This window comes from Mytilus californianus, unplaced genomic scaffold, assembly GCF_021869535.1.
Source record: "Mytilus californianus isolate M0D057914Y unplaced genomic scaffold, xbMytCali1.0.p SCAF_11, whole genome shotgun sequence".
Taxonomy (NCBI): Eukaryota; Metazoa; Mollusca; class Bivalvia; order Mytilida; family Mytilidae; genus Mytilus; species Mytilus californianus.
The window spans coordinates 38,330,673-38,347,259 of record NW_026262593.1 but is presented as its reverse complement, the minus strand read 5'-3'; the positions used below and the strand labels follow the sequence as shown (position 1 = coordinate 38,347,259).

Below are 16,587 nucleotides of genomic sequence, written 5' to 3'. Positions count from 1 at the left end.
GTTGAAATTGGGACAAAGCTTAAGTTTTTGATAGGTACAAAATAACTTATTTGCCAGTGCTTTCATGTTAACTGTTTTCTACACTATACCATTAGGTATATAACTAGCAGAAATCGTTTCTACATTCTAAAAGTTAATAAAAAAAGACCTATAGGTTTATTATTGGGAGGACAGAAATACCCTATTATTCCACGTGAGCTTAACAAAACGGAAAGGCACTATATCAACATTCAGAAATAAAAAAAGGTTGACGTACCATCATCTAAATAATATTTATTACCGATCATATCATTTGCCTTCTGGGTATTTTGTGAAGTCAATGAAACTTGAAAAACTTAAATAATTGAAACGTATTTCAACAATCGCAAAAAACAAACATGTCAGAGGATGCCATGAGTATGTGCATATTGGAGAGGATTATAATTTATATAGTTGTAAGTATTTAAAGTTGTCTTCTTGTGCGTTATAAATGGACCCTTGTGTCAATTTAAATCCCTTCTAAAAAACGTTATTTACTCTCATGACTAGTTTTTTTTTTTTAAATCTAATAAGTTTTGCCAAGGGACCAAAATATAGAATTCCCCAGCCCATCAACTGGAAAAAGAACTTCAAGTTACTGATGGATGCAGTTGAGGACTATGCAAGAAAATGTGTAAAGCGCGAACCAGACGAACCAGAACTGGACACTTTGTCTAAATGGATCAAAGCTATTCGATCATGCATTCAGAAGCGCATTCAAAAACTACGATGTACTATGAGCACAAGAGTTACTAACCCTTTCAAGAATCCGGATGTTGTGGATGCTTTATCCTCTTTGCATGACAAATATGTCGTTGTTCCAGCAGATAAAGCCTCCAATAATATTGTCTTCATATGTAAAAACCATTATTTGCAATGTCTCACAACAGAGCTTGGAATAAATGGAACTACTGGTAATCGTACATATTCTTTAACATCATTTACCAAGGACGAAATTTTACAAAATCACAAATCTGTCCTTCTTTCTTTTGGTATCAACATCAAAGAAAACGAAGAAATTTGACCATCATTATACTGGATACCAAAACTTCACAAGACTCCATATAAAGAACGATACATAGCTGGGTCATCAAAATGTTCGACTAAACATCTTTCTAAAGTACTGACTACTATTCTTTCTACAGTTAAAGATGGGCTTCAAAAATATTGTGATGAGATATATTTTACCAGTGGTGTTAACCAGATGAGGATTCTCAAAAATTCGAAAGATCTACTGCTTAATCCTGGATCACAATCTTTGCAATTTTGCAGCAACATTAAGACTTGATTTTTCTACGCTTTACACTACTATTCCCCATGCTCAGTTGAAAGATCGACTTCACCATCTTAAACAGAGCTTTTTCTATAAAAATGGGAATCATAGATACAAATTTCTTGTTTTGGGTTACAATAATTCATATTTTGTGAAGAACCACAATGAATCTACCAGAAAATATACTGAAGATGATATTATCAAAATGCTGGACTTTTTGATCGACAATATATTTGTTGAGTTTGGAGGATTTATATTTCAACAGACAGTCGGTATTCCAATGGGTACTAATTGTGCACCCCTACTGGCCGATTTGTTTTTGTACTCGTATGAAGCAGAATTCATTCAGAACCTTCTAAAAGACAAAAAGAAAAAGCACCTTGCGAAATTCTTTAATTTTACTTTCCGATATATTGATGATGTCCTATCATTGAATAACCCATATTTCAGCCAATACTTACATATCATACATCCCAGTGAACTTGAAATTAAGAATACTACTGGTACTAGAAGGACTGCTTCATACCTTGATCTTTTCCTCAATATTGACACAGAATGACGACTTCACACGAAAATCTATGATAAACGGGACGATTTCAACTTCCCAATTATCAATTTCCCATTTCTTAGCAGTAACATACCCTCTGCCCCTTCGTATGGTGTTTACATATCTCAGTTGATACGTTATGCTCGTGCATGTTCACACTTTACGGACTTCATATACAGGAGTGTGCTCCTAACGCAGAAACTGCTCCAACAAAGTTATGAGGAGGACAGATTAAAAATGACACTCCGTAAATTTTACGGACACCATCACGAATTGGTTATCCATACGATGTGTCTTTTTCCAAACTAAGGACATTTTTACCACGTGTTAGATTGTGATCTTTTAATTACCGAACGTGACTTATTCCCGATTGTGACTGTTTTGCTGAGTGTGAATTCGCATTGCTATAAGACGTGTCACGGTACTTTTCTATCCAAAATTCATGTATTTAGTTTTGATGTTATATTTGTTATTCTCATCGGAATTTTTCAAATGTCTTATCGTTTGTAGTTGTAAATCTTATTTTTTTCTGTTGTATTCGTGTGTTATGGTAAAGATAATTAATCACCCAGTTCATTTATTAGATTTTAGTTTGGGTCAACTAAATTTATACGATATATTTGGTTTACAGTTTGATTTAGAAGAAACACCGACATTGCTAGATAATACAATTAATTATCTAATTACTACCACAATTTTATATTAATTAGTATTGTAATTCTCATTGTTATTAATAAATGTTATATGAGTATTACAAATCTAATCTTGAATTCTATCCTAATTCTATCCTATTTTGGGAAATTTTTAGAAATTCAAATGTGACGTCACTTTGTGCGTTGATCTCTTTGGCTAACTCGGCTGTGAATTTTTATGTACTGGTTTAAGTTGTTTTATGTATCCGTTTTTATTCTGTGATAAGTCACCACTTCGGTGTTATCATGTATATCTATTATATAGTCATTTTTATAAATTTACTGTTTGCAAAAGTATGAATTATTCTAAATAATAAGGATGTTCTTATCCCAGACAGAAAACCTAGTCGTATTAGGCACAACTCTTTGGAACTTTTGGTCCTCAATGCTCTTCAACTTTGTACTTGTTTTGGCTTTCGAACTTTTTTTATCTGAGCGTCACTGGTTAGTCTTGTGTGGACGAAAAGCGCGTCTTAAGTATTAAATTTTAAACCTGGTACCTTTTGTTAGCTATTATTCGTATGTTTCTCTGTCCTATATGTTCTCCCATTTATTTGTATTGTAGTCCTGTCATGTTATGTTGTCATTTTAATGTTATATTTAACATTGCCATAAAAGCGGGAGGTTTGGCTAGGCACAAAACCAGGTTCAACCCACAGTTTTTTTTCTTAAAATGTCCTGTACCAAGTCAGGAAAATGGCCATTGTTATATTATAGTTCGTTTCTGTGTGTGTTACATTTTAATGTTGTGTTTCTGTTGTTTCGTAGTTCTCCTCTTATATTTGATGTGTTTCCCTCAGTTTTAGTTTGTAACCCAGATTTGTTTTTTTCTCAATCGATTTATGAATTTCGAACAGCGGTATAGTAGTGTTGCCTTTATTTGCCATCCTCAGAGGTTGACAAAAATGATAAATAAAAAACACCCCGAAATCATTATTTTTAACTGGTTCAAAATACTATATGTTTTTTTTTTTTTTTTTTTGTAAAGTGAAAGATTTGTTTGTATGAAATTTGATTGATTGATTGATCTATTGTTTGTTGCTAAACGTCCAGTGGCAAATAGTTCATCCATGTTTAGGATGAGAACAAATTAACAATAAATACAAAGCAATAGAGCCCGTAGGTCGGGTAAGTCTAGATTGCATTTGCAAACCGAGGGCATATATTGGGAAAAGAAATTTATCCTTACAAAAGGCCACCCACGTATACCTCTCATAAAATTGTTGCAAGGGTTTGACAATCTCTTTACATGAGGCATCGGATTTAAAATCCCCATTCTGTCCGGACGAAGCTGAGTACTTGTACATCCTGCATTGCCAAACGGACGCCCCACTTTGGAAAAGGTTTTACTGCGGATCGGGAGAAAACCTGTAATGACTATATTTCTATTCCCCAGTCACCCTTGGCGGGGTGGGGGGTAGGGTTGAAACTTAAATATCCAATAAAAAACATTGAACAAACATACAAACCGACAACAGTTATTTAGTAATAATCTCATTGTATCGTAGTAGATATGTTACAATCACGGAGACGTTAAAACGTCTTTCATATATATTATGAAACCTTTTTAACATCGGCATGTTTTTTTCTTTTCGTTCTATTATCATGATTACATTTTCATCCAAATAATAACATCGTTAAGTTTAAAGTATGTTTTGCAAACATACAATTATCGCTCCTATTACGTTCATTCGTCGAGATACGTTCGTTCGTCAATATCCTGGTCATCTCTTATACGAGTCAACAGTAGTTAAACTATGTCCAAATCTCGTGAGTATATTAAGTATTTACAACAAAATAGAAATATAACATAAAACCTAAGGAAATTGATGTTTCAAATAAGTGAGACCGGGTCTCTACCACGTAAGTGTCGTCCGCTATATACACATCACCCGTCATGCAAATCAGCGAAATATATCACAATCTGAAATAGGACACATTGTGTAAAAAGCTTCAGATCGTAAGACTTTGAAAATATGTCTCTTGTGAGTTGAGACACAGTACATCATATCGGTCAACCAATTCGTGGTAGTTCAAAAGCCCAACAAAAAGGACTATTTGTGTTTTTTTTTTCATCCGAGATTTCGATTCTTCAAACCAACATTTCGATTTATTAAACCGCGATTTCAATTACGCAGACACGATCCTATTCAACTTGTTCTAGATCAAGATATATGCTAAATAGATAGAGGACTTCCATAACACGCTGAGATTTTGATTTACTGCATCGATATTTTGATTACAAGATAAAACTATATAATGAATAAACCAACAACTCGGACAAATGAATAGACTGCTTAATTTAAAGTATTATTGATATATGATTTTCGAAAGTTGATTAATAATGATTTAATTATAGAGGTACTACACTACAGTTTTCGCTGAAACATTGACAGGGTCAGTGTTTGTATCCTCAGATGGTGTTACCTTTTTAGATCCTAATTGGTCATTGCCCAAACTAAAAATTTATGATGGAGAAAACTGTTCAGGTAAGTAATTCTATTTAAATGTCCGTAAAACGTTATACCCTATAAAAATTTAATCACAGAATGTCAATTCACTTTGAATTATTTACTCTTTTGTGCAGTATTTCAAAAATATATTTCAATGTATATCAATTATAACAATAATTACATAATCGTCTGAAAATTGAGAAAGCAATAAGTGCAAAACAAAGAACATAAGAAACATCACTGTGTCACTCTTGGTTACTGACATTTACACTAAGAAAATGATGTATATGAGTTGCTTTAAGAGGAAATATGGGATAGAAGCCACCGAGACGAAAACGTAAATCCAAATCACAAAATGAAAAATAAAGTATCAAACTGCATTTATGTCCACAAACATGTTAATCTGTTAAAAATAATTTAATATAAATCTATATCATAAGCTACAGTTACAACTATTATATACTATATTCATTTATTCCAGACACTTTACCATTAAACGCGAGCCATCATAATCAGGTAGTTAGAAGACGAAGAAGGAGAATATATATCATCTTATTAATGAACAAAGTCATAAAATATGCTGCCAGGTTTATAAATAGGTAGACCAGACACAAGTGTTTCGTTCATTACAAGACCCGTTTGGAACGCTAAAATCAAACAGGTAGAAGGCCAATTTACCTATGAATGTTGACAACCTTAAAACTAAAATTTCAAGACCATCCATCCCTATTGGCAAAAAAAATAAGCCTTTCGAAAATATTAAATTGTTGAAACAATGTTACAGCACTTTAGTGTTGAAATGAAATATTATTGATATATTTCAATTTTAAGTAAATTTACTGTTCGTATAAATGCTGTATTACTCGAAACATAAGGTTTTTCTACCCAGGCATATATTGCCTAAGACGGATATTTTGCACAATTTTTCAGAATTCTCGTTTTACATTAAGTGAAGTTGATTCAATTTCAGCTTATCTTTTACAAACCTTATAAAGTCATTTTTAGTTAAAATCAATGATTTTGTTTTATTTAAAAGCAGTGTCAATGCATATCATACATTAGAACATGATTCCACACAAAACTACTCTGTTCTTAATGCAATTAATTTTAAACAATACACAAATGTAAAAATTGCTAGAGTTTAGCCATTAACAACCAGACAGCAAAACCCATAATGGCGTCGATTTTATTTTTCTGGTCACGTGATTTTCAGTTAAAAAATGGCATGTTTTAGCAACGGCAATAACACCACGAAATCGACGGCGTAAAGATATTTCATGTATATACATTGCTTAACAAAATGTATCATTTGATACGGCAGGTTTCAAACTTTCACTACGTTATTCTTTTAAGAATGGAAATGTAGGATTTCCTTGATTATTTGATTGGCAAAGATGAAAAAACGTGACTCTTCTCAGTGTATAAAGTCGCCAGGTAAATCGGCCGTGTGCCGATTCAACAGGTCCAAAATTTGCCTTTCTAAAGGAAGATAACTCCAATGAAAATTCGTTTAAGGAACGGCTGATCAGAAACGAGAGAAAGAAAGCATTTCGCTCAATTTTATTAAGGGAAACAGTGTTTATGGGGCATAATATCCAATAAATTATCCGTATGCGATAGTAAAATGTGTAAATATGAATAATATCGGAGAAATTATAATTAATCATTGGAATGAGGGCACCTGTCAAGATCCAGGGCCTTAATAGTGAGGGAAAGTATTACAGAATGTATGTCTTCTTTTGTAAATCACTATTTAATAGAAATATTCCCCCCCAAAAAATCTAGAAATCAGGGATATTGCTAGGGAAATTGCCAATTAATACATTCAGTTTAAATTTTTTTAACTAGAATACTACATAGAATTAGCCTCAGAAGAAATAAAAAAAAAGTATGTGGTGAAAAATATTTACATAAAGTGAGGGGTTTTAGACCAGTAAATTATTAGAAAAAATACTGATCCCAAGCTTTGGTGAAAAAATTTCCAACATTAAATGTGGAAAAATGTTTCAGCAGTTTCCCTGATTGCATGTTTACCTCTATTTTGTCATACTTTGATAGAAATAATAGTTTAAAGGCATACATCTCCTTAGATGAATCAAGTTATATTCTTGAATACACATAAACACTTCATTTTGATTAAGCATTCAATGATTCAGGAACATTTTTTTTCTTTGTAGATCTACATGAAAAGATATTTTATAAAGATTATGGGTTTGAAATGTACACGTTTAATATATTCTATTCTAGAGTAATATTTTTAGAGAATGTTAGAATCCATTTTTTTCTTTGAAGAATTTGCAATGGTTTTTCATACTAACTATATTTTGACCTTTGGTCTGACAGTGATTGCAGACCTGTCATTTGTTTTATTGTGTGTGGTCTCAATTTAGAAAAGGTGTTATATTATAAAAAACATTTATAAAATGTAGAAGTTTCTGTTTTTAATCATTCAGAACTTGTCAGGACTTGGGAGGATATATAGCTTGGCATATGACATGGGTACCCATCCACCATTTACACTCCCCTTGAGTCGTCATGTCTGTATTTAACCAGATAAAGTAAATTTCATATTTTTCAAGAGAAAATAAAAACTTCCGACTCTTATTATTAAATGAAACCACCAGTCCTTCATTTGCTGAAGGCTTAATAATATGATAAAGCCTTGACATACCTTGTTTTTCTGAGTATAGAAATATTTAAAAAAAAAAGCACTTTCAGGCTCCAACAGAAATGTCAAGTTTCTTCGTAGAACACGTGTATGTATATTAATATATGTGCAATAACAGTTATTATTATACTTCTTGTCAAAATGCCAGATTTTGATTGGTTAATACGAGGTAGATAATTTACTCTATCCCATGGTAAATATTCTATTACCCTTCACGGAAACGCTTGATCAAGTGCGCGCTTTATTAAATACGAATGGTTGTTGTGTACAAGGCGTCATAATTTATTACTTTGAATTTGAAAATTTAATAGACAGTAAAAACAGATCATTCAATATAATAATTTAAAAACACATACCTGAGAGGTTGATAGAGCAGATTGTTACCCCTCGAAAAGACATTGTCAACGTTAGCTTCGCCGCGGTTGACAATGTTTTCTCGGGGTAACAATCTACTCTATCACCCTCTCAGCTATGTGTTATTTATATATTGTCAATGCAAAGAGTATCAGGATGTATTCTGGGTGTGACAGCTACTAATTATTTGTCAACTTAAAACCCAATCCTCAATCATGTATATCGAATAACTAAATACTGCAAAACATGCTATAAACATGTGATAAAAGTAAAATGCCAATATACTGTATAAAACTGAAAATAGCACTTCACTAATATGTAATTTTGTATGTTTTAGTGGATATTAATTTATGTAATCAAATTAAAAAAAAATCACAACATTAAACAGGGTTATGGGGTGTGAAAAATGATTATGTAATGAGTATGAAAAGCTTTTTAAATTATACCATCAGAGACACATATAACCATCTCTGGCAACATATATATTTATATATATATACTTTAATATGTGTAATAATGAAGAATTAAAAAATATTACCATCTTGACCTAATTAATTAATATATATTATAAATCCTTATACATGCAGCTAAGCAATTGTAAAAATATAATTGACTAAATCATCATAGTCATCAATTTAGGTAAACTGGATGCAGATTGAAGAACCATCTATGGAACAACTAATGAAAGATTGCTTAAAGATGAACAGGGATTGAGCACAAACAATATTATATTATGATGTGATATCATCTTCATTATTTTGCAATTACACCCGTAAAGTACAAAATAAAGATCTGACTCTGTCCAAACTGTTTTTCCTCTGTCTTTTATTTATGATTTATCATATCTTGTGAAATTTACACTTGAGTCATGTCATTAAAGACAAATCCTGACATGCTCAACATATCACAATAATTTACACTTGTACTTGCTAAAAAAGAATGCACTGATTAAGGGATATTATTGGGAGGCTTATATACATATTCTTAAATGCATAATGTGCTGAATTCAGAATATCTAAGTGTGATTTATAAGAAAGTAGACAACTTTTGTTCACATTTTGTAATTTTGTGTACTGAAAGACATCAGTGAGCCATGAAAAGGGGAAATAAATCACAAAAAAAACCCAACAGATTTTAATCATTTCAATAACATGTTGACTGTCTTTTCCTCTGTGACAAGTTTTTCATATTTTTAAGATGTTTTGGTCAAGAACAGAGAGGTTTTAAAAAAAAAATCATAGGGAGTGCCTGCAGGGCCTTACCAAATTGTGATGTGTACTGAAATTGTGCTCTTGTGTAAACAACGAAATCAATGTTAACGTCATGTGACTATCCAAGTTCTGTTCTCCATGTTCCAGTTTATTAAAATAAACTACTCATGTTTCTTTTTTCTAGGTAAAACAGGTTTGTGTCAATTCGTCCCGAGTTGAAAATTTGTCAATAACAGTCGAAGTTGAAAAATGGCGGTTCTGAAGACTGAAAATTAATGACTTGAATTTCTTTTTCTACGATATATTACTTTTACTTCTTATATCTTTTAAATTATTGTAAAACTTATGATATCATGTATACCGCTCATGATACGTTTAGTTTCTAAAAATTTAACAAATTCACGATTTCCTACTAGGTCGTCTTCCTCGGGGAATTATTTTTCTACGCAGCGACATCTGTTGACGGCATTCTCTGAAATTATCTCCACTTGATTCTTGAGTAATAAATCCGGGGTTTTAACGGACAAATCAGAGATTTGCTGTCCGGCTGTAAACCACATTTAAAACAAGAAATCAAACAAGTACTGATATTAAACGATGGGAAAGGTTTATCAGCAGCGTTGAGTGCTGATAACGGGGATGTGAGGCTTTGTCTATAGACTATATATGCAAGAACGTGAGTACATCTATTCTGCAAACATGTTGAATCTAAAAAAACTATAGACCTACAATAATATAGATAAACAAAACAAATTTATTTTTTGGCGAAGTAGTCACTCGTTCATAGAGAGATATATTTGTCGTTTAAAATTGAGCCTAATATGATTGATGAGTTATCCTACAGCCACTAGGTCGATTCCACTGCTGTTGGAGGTTTCTTCCTCGAGGGTATCACCAATCCAATAGTCGGCACTTCTGTGTTGAAATGAATTATCATTGATATTGTGATATTCATACATCAATAGTTTACGAAATACTTATGATTTTCTACCCCAGGAATAGATTACTGTAGCTGTATTTGTTTTGTTTTTTGGGGTCTTCAATGCTCTTTAACTTCGAACTTTATTTGGTGTTTTTGCTTGTTTTATTCAAGCGCCAATAATGAGTCTTTTAAGGACGAAACTCAGGTCTGGTGTGTAAAATTATAAGACTGATATCTTTATCTTTATCTTTATGCCTGTACCAAGTCAGGAATATGACAATTGTTGTCCATTCGTTTAATGTGTTTGTGCTTTTGATTTTGCCATTTGATTTGAGACTTTCCGTTTTGAATTTTCCTCGGAGTTCAGTATTTTTGTGATTTAACTTTTTGATAAGTTTTTCTTTTGCATATGCACACATTTCTATTATAGCCACTGATATATCTTTTGCAAATACCAATACAATAGTAAAAAGTTTGTATACAAAAGAGAGGCGAAAGATACCAAAGGAATATTCAATCCCATAGGTCGAAATCAGACTGACATCGCCATAGCAATATCCCATTACACAAGAGATGTATTCTTACGTTTATTTTTTTAATTTATTTTAACAGGACACACGACCAAATTGTGCATCTGATAAGGGATTTCAAGTATCGACTACTGTCTTGAGCACATATTTTCAAATTCCATTTGATTATATACCATACATTACACATGCGTTTTGGAGTATAGATGAGCGACATTGGCTTGGTGGTAAATACTTTTCTTTAATAGTTACCATAATCTTAAAAAATTAAAGCATTACATTTAAAACGACAGCTAGATAAATGAACCAAAGGCTGAATTATATATGAAATAATTGGAACTACGAAATGAGGAAAGTAGGACTACAAAAGAAAACAAACTAGTAACCAACGAGTAATAAAACATTAAATGTCAAAGGACAGCATAAGAAAAACATCGAAAGTTTAAATGAAGAAATATCACTTCACAAACCTATAGAAAAAAATAGAAAACTAAGAATTATGCATGATGAACGATCTCGAAAATCGATGGAATTAAAGTGCTCTTAACGGACAAGTAGCTAGTGATCCACTAATGCCAGTCGCCTTGTTGACCTCAATAGAAATAAATCCGTAGATCTTTATAATAGTCACCTGTAATACAGAAATTTTGTAACAGCCAAAGATGTCATGGTTCCATTCATAAAATTTGCGCATGGAAGGTAGTGTTGACTTAAAAAATCTCTTGAATATTATTACAAATAACATTTATATCATAATATTTGTTATAATGATATTTTAACATGTACATTATAAGCAACGGTGAGTGTATCAATAATAACTTTAACGGTACTAATTTTGATATACCAGATGCTCATTCTGAAAATAAATGTCCTGATAGCGATGCCATAATATTAGTTTGTCCTTTTGGTTGTATCAGCTCTCCAACGATTTGCATTTACAAATATTTGCCCTAAATATTTGAAAATGCAAATCGTTGAAGGGCTGATACAAATAAAAGGACCAACAGTAACGCCATACTCGGAAAAGGAGTCCGAGATACAGAGGAAAGCGATACATTCCTCAATTTGAAAAGAGTTCCAAATTTCAATGAAGCAGTATCCGTATTTCATGCCAGTACAGAGGTACTGTCAATTGAACTGGTAATACCCTATGAGACTAGCAGCAGAAGTATCGACAAAGTGATAGGAAAAAAATTAACGATAACTGCACCAGAAGCGCAATTCGAAAGCTATACATGAAGAGATGCATTCCTTAAATAAAGGATAATTCCAAAAAGTTAATAAAAGCAACATTTCAATAAAACAATATCCGTATTGGCATGCGAGTACCAGAATAATGATTAAATTATTAAATATTATTGAATACTGAATATGTAGACTAATTTAAAATGTAGTTCAGAATATACTTTTGTATTTGTAAAGGCAGTTTCATTAAATTAAATACTAGTAGATGGATACTTTTGCAGAGTTAAGAAAGATGTGTTAAGTGTGCATTGTACAAATGTGACAAGAACTTGAAAGATTCTATTTAACAAATTTAACTATTAGTTTAAAATAGCAAAAAATGTTTACCAAACGTCTTTCTGGATGTACATGTATGAAGATCAATGAATCATTGGTAATCTATGCTGTAGTATGACGGATAAAAAGATAAGACAACCAATCCCCTTAGATACTTTTAACTTACTTGAAATAATAAGAAATTTGAAAATTTCAGATTTGTGGAGCACATTCAATGAAATGAACTACCAATATACTTCAATCCATCAAAACATGGAGCTGACAGCAAGTGATCTTTTACTTGAGCCTGGACGAACATATCGATTATCAGTGAAGTTTTGTGCAGATATAGTTTGTTTTCCTTCTGCTCTTAAGACTAGTGGTGTTACCATCTTACCAAACAAACCTGTTATCGGACCTATATCGATCGATTACACATGTCATACTAACAATACAGATAAGGTATTGTCTTTTTTTAATTGCCCCTACACCTTTAAAGAAAAAGTATCAATTATTCTGTCTTTTATTATAACTTGAAATGTTATGTTGTTATACGATGAATTATTCTGTAAGGGAGTATTTAATTGCGCACCTTTTGATTGATATCCTGGTTTTATACGTTATTACATAGATATAAGAAGATGTGGTATAAGTGCCAGTGAGACAACTCTCCATCCAAGTCACAATTTGTCAAAGTAAACCATAATAGTCAAAGTACGGCCTTCAACACGGAGCCTTGGCTCACACAGAACAGCAAGCAATAAAAGGCCCCCAAAATGACTAGTGTAAAACCATTCAAAGAGGAAAACCAATGGTCTAATCTATATAAAAAACGAGAAACGAGAAAAACTTATAAAACACATCAACAAACGACAACCACTGAACACCAGGTTCCTGACTTAGGACAGGTCGGTTTTAAACATTTTAATAGGCGCCAACCTTCACCCTTGATAAACAACAGACTAGGGTCATTATTAAACGCAGAGAAAACTAAATATTGAGAAACATTGGAATTTTACAAAATATATTACTGATTTAAATGAAATAGTGTTCAAAGTCAATAAGTTTCAGTTGTTATTGAATATAGATGTTTTGTTGTAAAGAAACGTATTTTGTTAAATTTTAGATAGAAATCATGTTTGCTAATATGTATGATCCCGACGTTTTGGATGAAGAGGAAGCAAGACGAGTAGTATCACATTACGAATACAGTCTACAGGATAGTTCAAGTGGAATATTTCATTCTTGGTTGAAAGCAGATAATATATCAGCAGTTAACAGCTCTTTCGTATGTTATATTTTTCTGGATTTAGTGTCTGATCATTGATCTTTACACGCACATTTTAGTCAAAGGAAAATACATTCACAGATTTTATGGAATTCTATTTACAGTTTTCGCACGTTCGACTTGTGCTGAAAATAGTAAAGTAATCCATTTATTCTTCTTCATTTCTGAAGTGTAAATGAATCATATAAAAAAAGATGTATATAAGTAAATTCGTAAAAAACTTTAAAAAATGTTATTTGAAATAGACATTATTGCCATCTTTGCTGTTCGTCGTAGAAAATGTTTAAAAAATTATGTTTTATGGCTCTACAGAATAGTTTCAACGTTATTTCGTCATTATATTAGTATTTTTCACCAGTGGGCCATTCTGAATGATGTATCTGTATAAACCAAAATCAAAACAAGGATCTTTCAAAATATTTCTATTATAGAGGTAAACAACCGGAATTAAAAGAAATCTGATGTCTAGAAAAGTCTAGGGATTGTTTACAGCAAGTTAGAATTAAAAGATATTTCTTGAGAAAGATTTGCACAGATTTTATATGCATTGTACATGAAAACCAAAGTTTAAAAAAAGGTCAAATGAGTCAGAATTTGTCATTGTAGTAATAACAGGACATTAATGCAAAATACCATTAAAGTCTTTTATTTTTTACAGTCACACTTTACAATTTATTTGTTGGGCCAAATGGATTTTTCAAAATGTCGTATAATTGCCTTACGCGGATATAATAGAGCAGGCGTGTGGCAGACAGCATTAGCTGAAATCAAACAGTGCAATGTACAAGCTGACAATCAATTTATTGTTCCAAACGTAGTCATAGATGCTACAGGAGATCAGCAATTAAATGGAGGTATGTTCTCATAAAAAGGGGTTTTGTTTATATTTTCCTGGTTTTTAAGCTATAAATGTGAACAGCAGTTATGCCTTTTAAAATCATTTGAATATAACGTTAATTTATATATCAAATTCAAATTCATTTAAATAATACACATCAACCTTCATTTTTTCGTCTTTTAGATGAATCAATAAGAGATGGATATGGCAAAGAAATATATCTAAAAGAAAACGGCAAATGGAATATTGAAGACGTGGATTACACTCCGTATAAAAACATTATAAGTGCTATGTGGCACTCACTGCGGCAAAAAGACTTTACTTGGGCAGTGATTGAAATAAAAACATTAGATACATTAACATACTACAAGGATTTCAACAGTATTCATCTTTCAGACCCATGTTCACATCCTGATGTTGTTAAATGTGGACATACTGGTAAAATATTTGCAGTTTGATATGGCAATTTATTTTTATTTTTGATAATGGAGTTTTCGATATACATTCAATGTGACAGAAGCTTATTGACTAAACAAAACAAAAAGCATTTACTTGTTAGGTTATTTAGTTTCAGTTAATGTTCTAGATTTTTATGTTTACACAATTTTTCCTTAATCGTAGTCGTGTCGTTTTTTATTTTGTGATGCATATTACAAAGAGATAGGATACTTTAAAAATAAGGATATGTGGTATGATACGCGTATTTGACATATCTTGATATCATCCTTTGATAGTATGGCTTTCTAAACTGTCAATTTCTACATAAAGAAATGCATGAACCAAGTCATTAATATGACAGTTGTTTTCCATTCGTTTGATGTACGTGTTTGAATTTTTATTATGCCATTTCAAAAGGGACTTTCAGTTTTGAATTTTCCTTGGAGTTTGGTATTTTTTGTTATTTTATTTTTTTTTTGATAGAAACTTAACACATATATATTTCATTGCTGTTTCATGGCGTTTACCTCATATTCCCTTTCTTCCATATACAGAACAAAGGCAGGAAACAGAACAACCATGCAAAACTTGTAAAATGAAGACATTTAAATTAAGTTTTGGTTTTTATTGGTCATTGATCTAATAGTATGGCTTTCTAAAAGAGGGACGAAAGATACCAGAGGGACAGTCAAACTCATAGGTCGAAAACAAACTGACAACGCCATGGCCAAAAATAAAAAGACAAACAGACAAATAATAGTACAGATGACACAACATAGAAAACTAAAGACTAAGCAACACGAACCCCACCAAAAACTGGGGGTGATCTCAGGTGCTCTGGAAGGGTAAGCAGATCCTGCTGCACATGTGGCACCCGTCGTGTTACTTATGTTTTTACAAATCCGGTAAATAGTTTAATTCGGTAAGTCACATCGTGAAAAGGGAGGGTATTGTAGTTACGACATAAGGAACATATCTGATATCATCTTTGAAACGGTAATTCCATAACGGTCAACCAACTCGTGATGGCGTCAACTGTCAAACTTGGAATGATTCTTTAATTTAACAAGTCTCTCCAGATATCAAAATGAATTCCGTAGAGCAAGAGGAATAAGTGATGACATATTTTTAGTTATATGTTCTCTTTGTACTTTTGATGAGCTATACAGCTTTGTTTAATTTTAAAGTCACTTCAGACTAATGAATCGTTTATGAATGATTTTTTTTTCAGAGAGTGTTTATATTAATGTGTTATTCAATGACGAAAGTCCACTAGAACACGGTAAACGCTACACTATATGCATTCATGCTCCATCAAAAACGCTTCAGCATGAGAAGTGGACAGAATCACTGAAGGAAATTAATACTTGCAGTGATGGTATCACCGTTGATCTTACTCCTCCTAAAACCGGAAAAGTATGGATTGGACCAACTATAGAAAAACAGTACAAGGTATATTGAATATTCAAATAAGTTACATGTAAAATGATGTCATTCTTAATAGAGGTTTCCCGATTTGCTACGAATCAGGTACTGTTGGTACGTAACTCAACGGTTAGTGCTGTTTTGGAGGTATCATTTAATGCATGAGATTATTTTATTCATCATGATAAAATTAAAAGAATAAAAATGCATATTAGTAAAAAAAAAAGCTAAATATTTTATTTGATAACGATTTCAACGTTTCCAGATCACTTTTTTTATGATTCTTTATGAGCTTATTTAGTTTATGCACAAGTGCATGAATCAAACAGACCTTAAACGAACTGACATGGCCTTAAGATTCTAAATATAGATTTGCGTTTCTGTTTGTTATATGTATTGTTTTTGTTTTATAGATAAACAAAGATTTTTTTCT

General features: G+C 32.0%; 2 protein-coding genes across 2 annotated transcripts in view; both read left to right on the top strand.

Moving 5' to 3' along the window:
• Positions 1 to 7,235, top strand: part of LOC127720897 (uncharacterized) — a 31,714-nt gene extending 24,479 nt beyond the window's left edge. The window contains exons 19-20 of the mRNA XM_052227638.1: positions 4,890 to 5,019; positions 7,231 to 7,235. Of these exons, the coding sequence (XP_052083598.1) occupies positions 4,890 to 5,019; positions 7,231 to 7,235 (135 nt within the window). The remainder of the gene's footprint in view (positions 1 to 4,889; positions 5,020 to 7,230) is intronic.
• Positions 7,186 to 16,587, top strand: part of LOC127720896 (uncharacterized) — a 52,195-nt gene continuing 42,793 nt past the window's right edge. The window contains exons 1-6 of the mRNA XM_052227637.1: positions 7,186 to 10,892; positions 12,383 to 12,627; positions 13,292 to 13,453; positions 14,112 to 14,307; positions 14,475 to 14,729; positions 15,961 to 16,181. Coding sequence (XP_052083597.1) covers positions 12,406 to 12,627; positions 13,292 to 13,453; positions 14,112 to 14,307; positions 14,475 to 14,729; positions 15,961 to 16,181 — 1,056 coding nt within the window. The 5' untranslated portion in view covers positions 7,186 to 10,892; positions 12,383 to 12,405. The remainder of the gene's footprint in view (positions 10,893 to 12,382; positions 12,628 to 13,291; positions 13,454 to 14,111; positions 14,308 to 14,474; positions 14,730 to 15,960; positions 16,182 to 16,587) is intronic.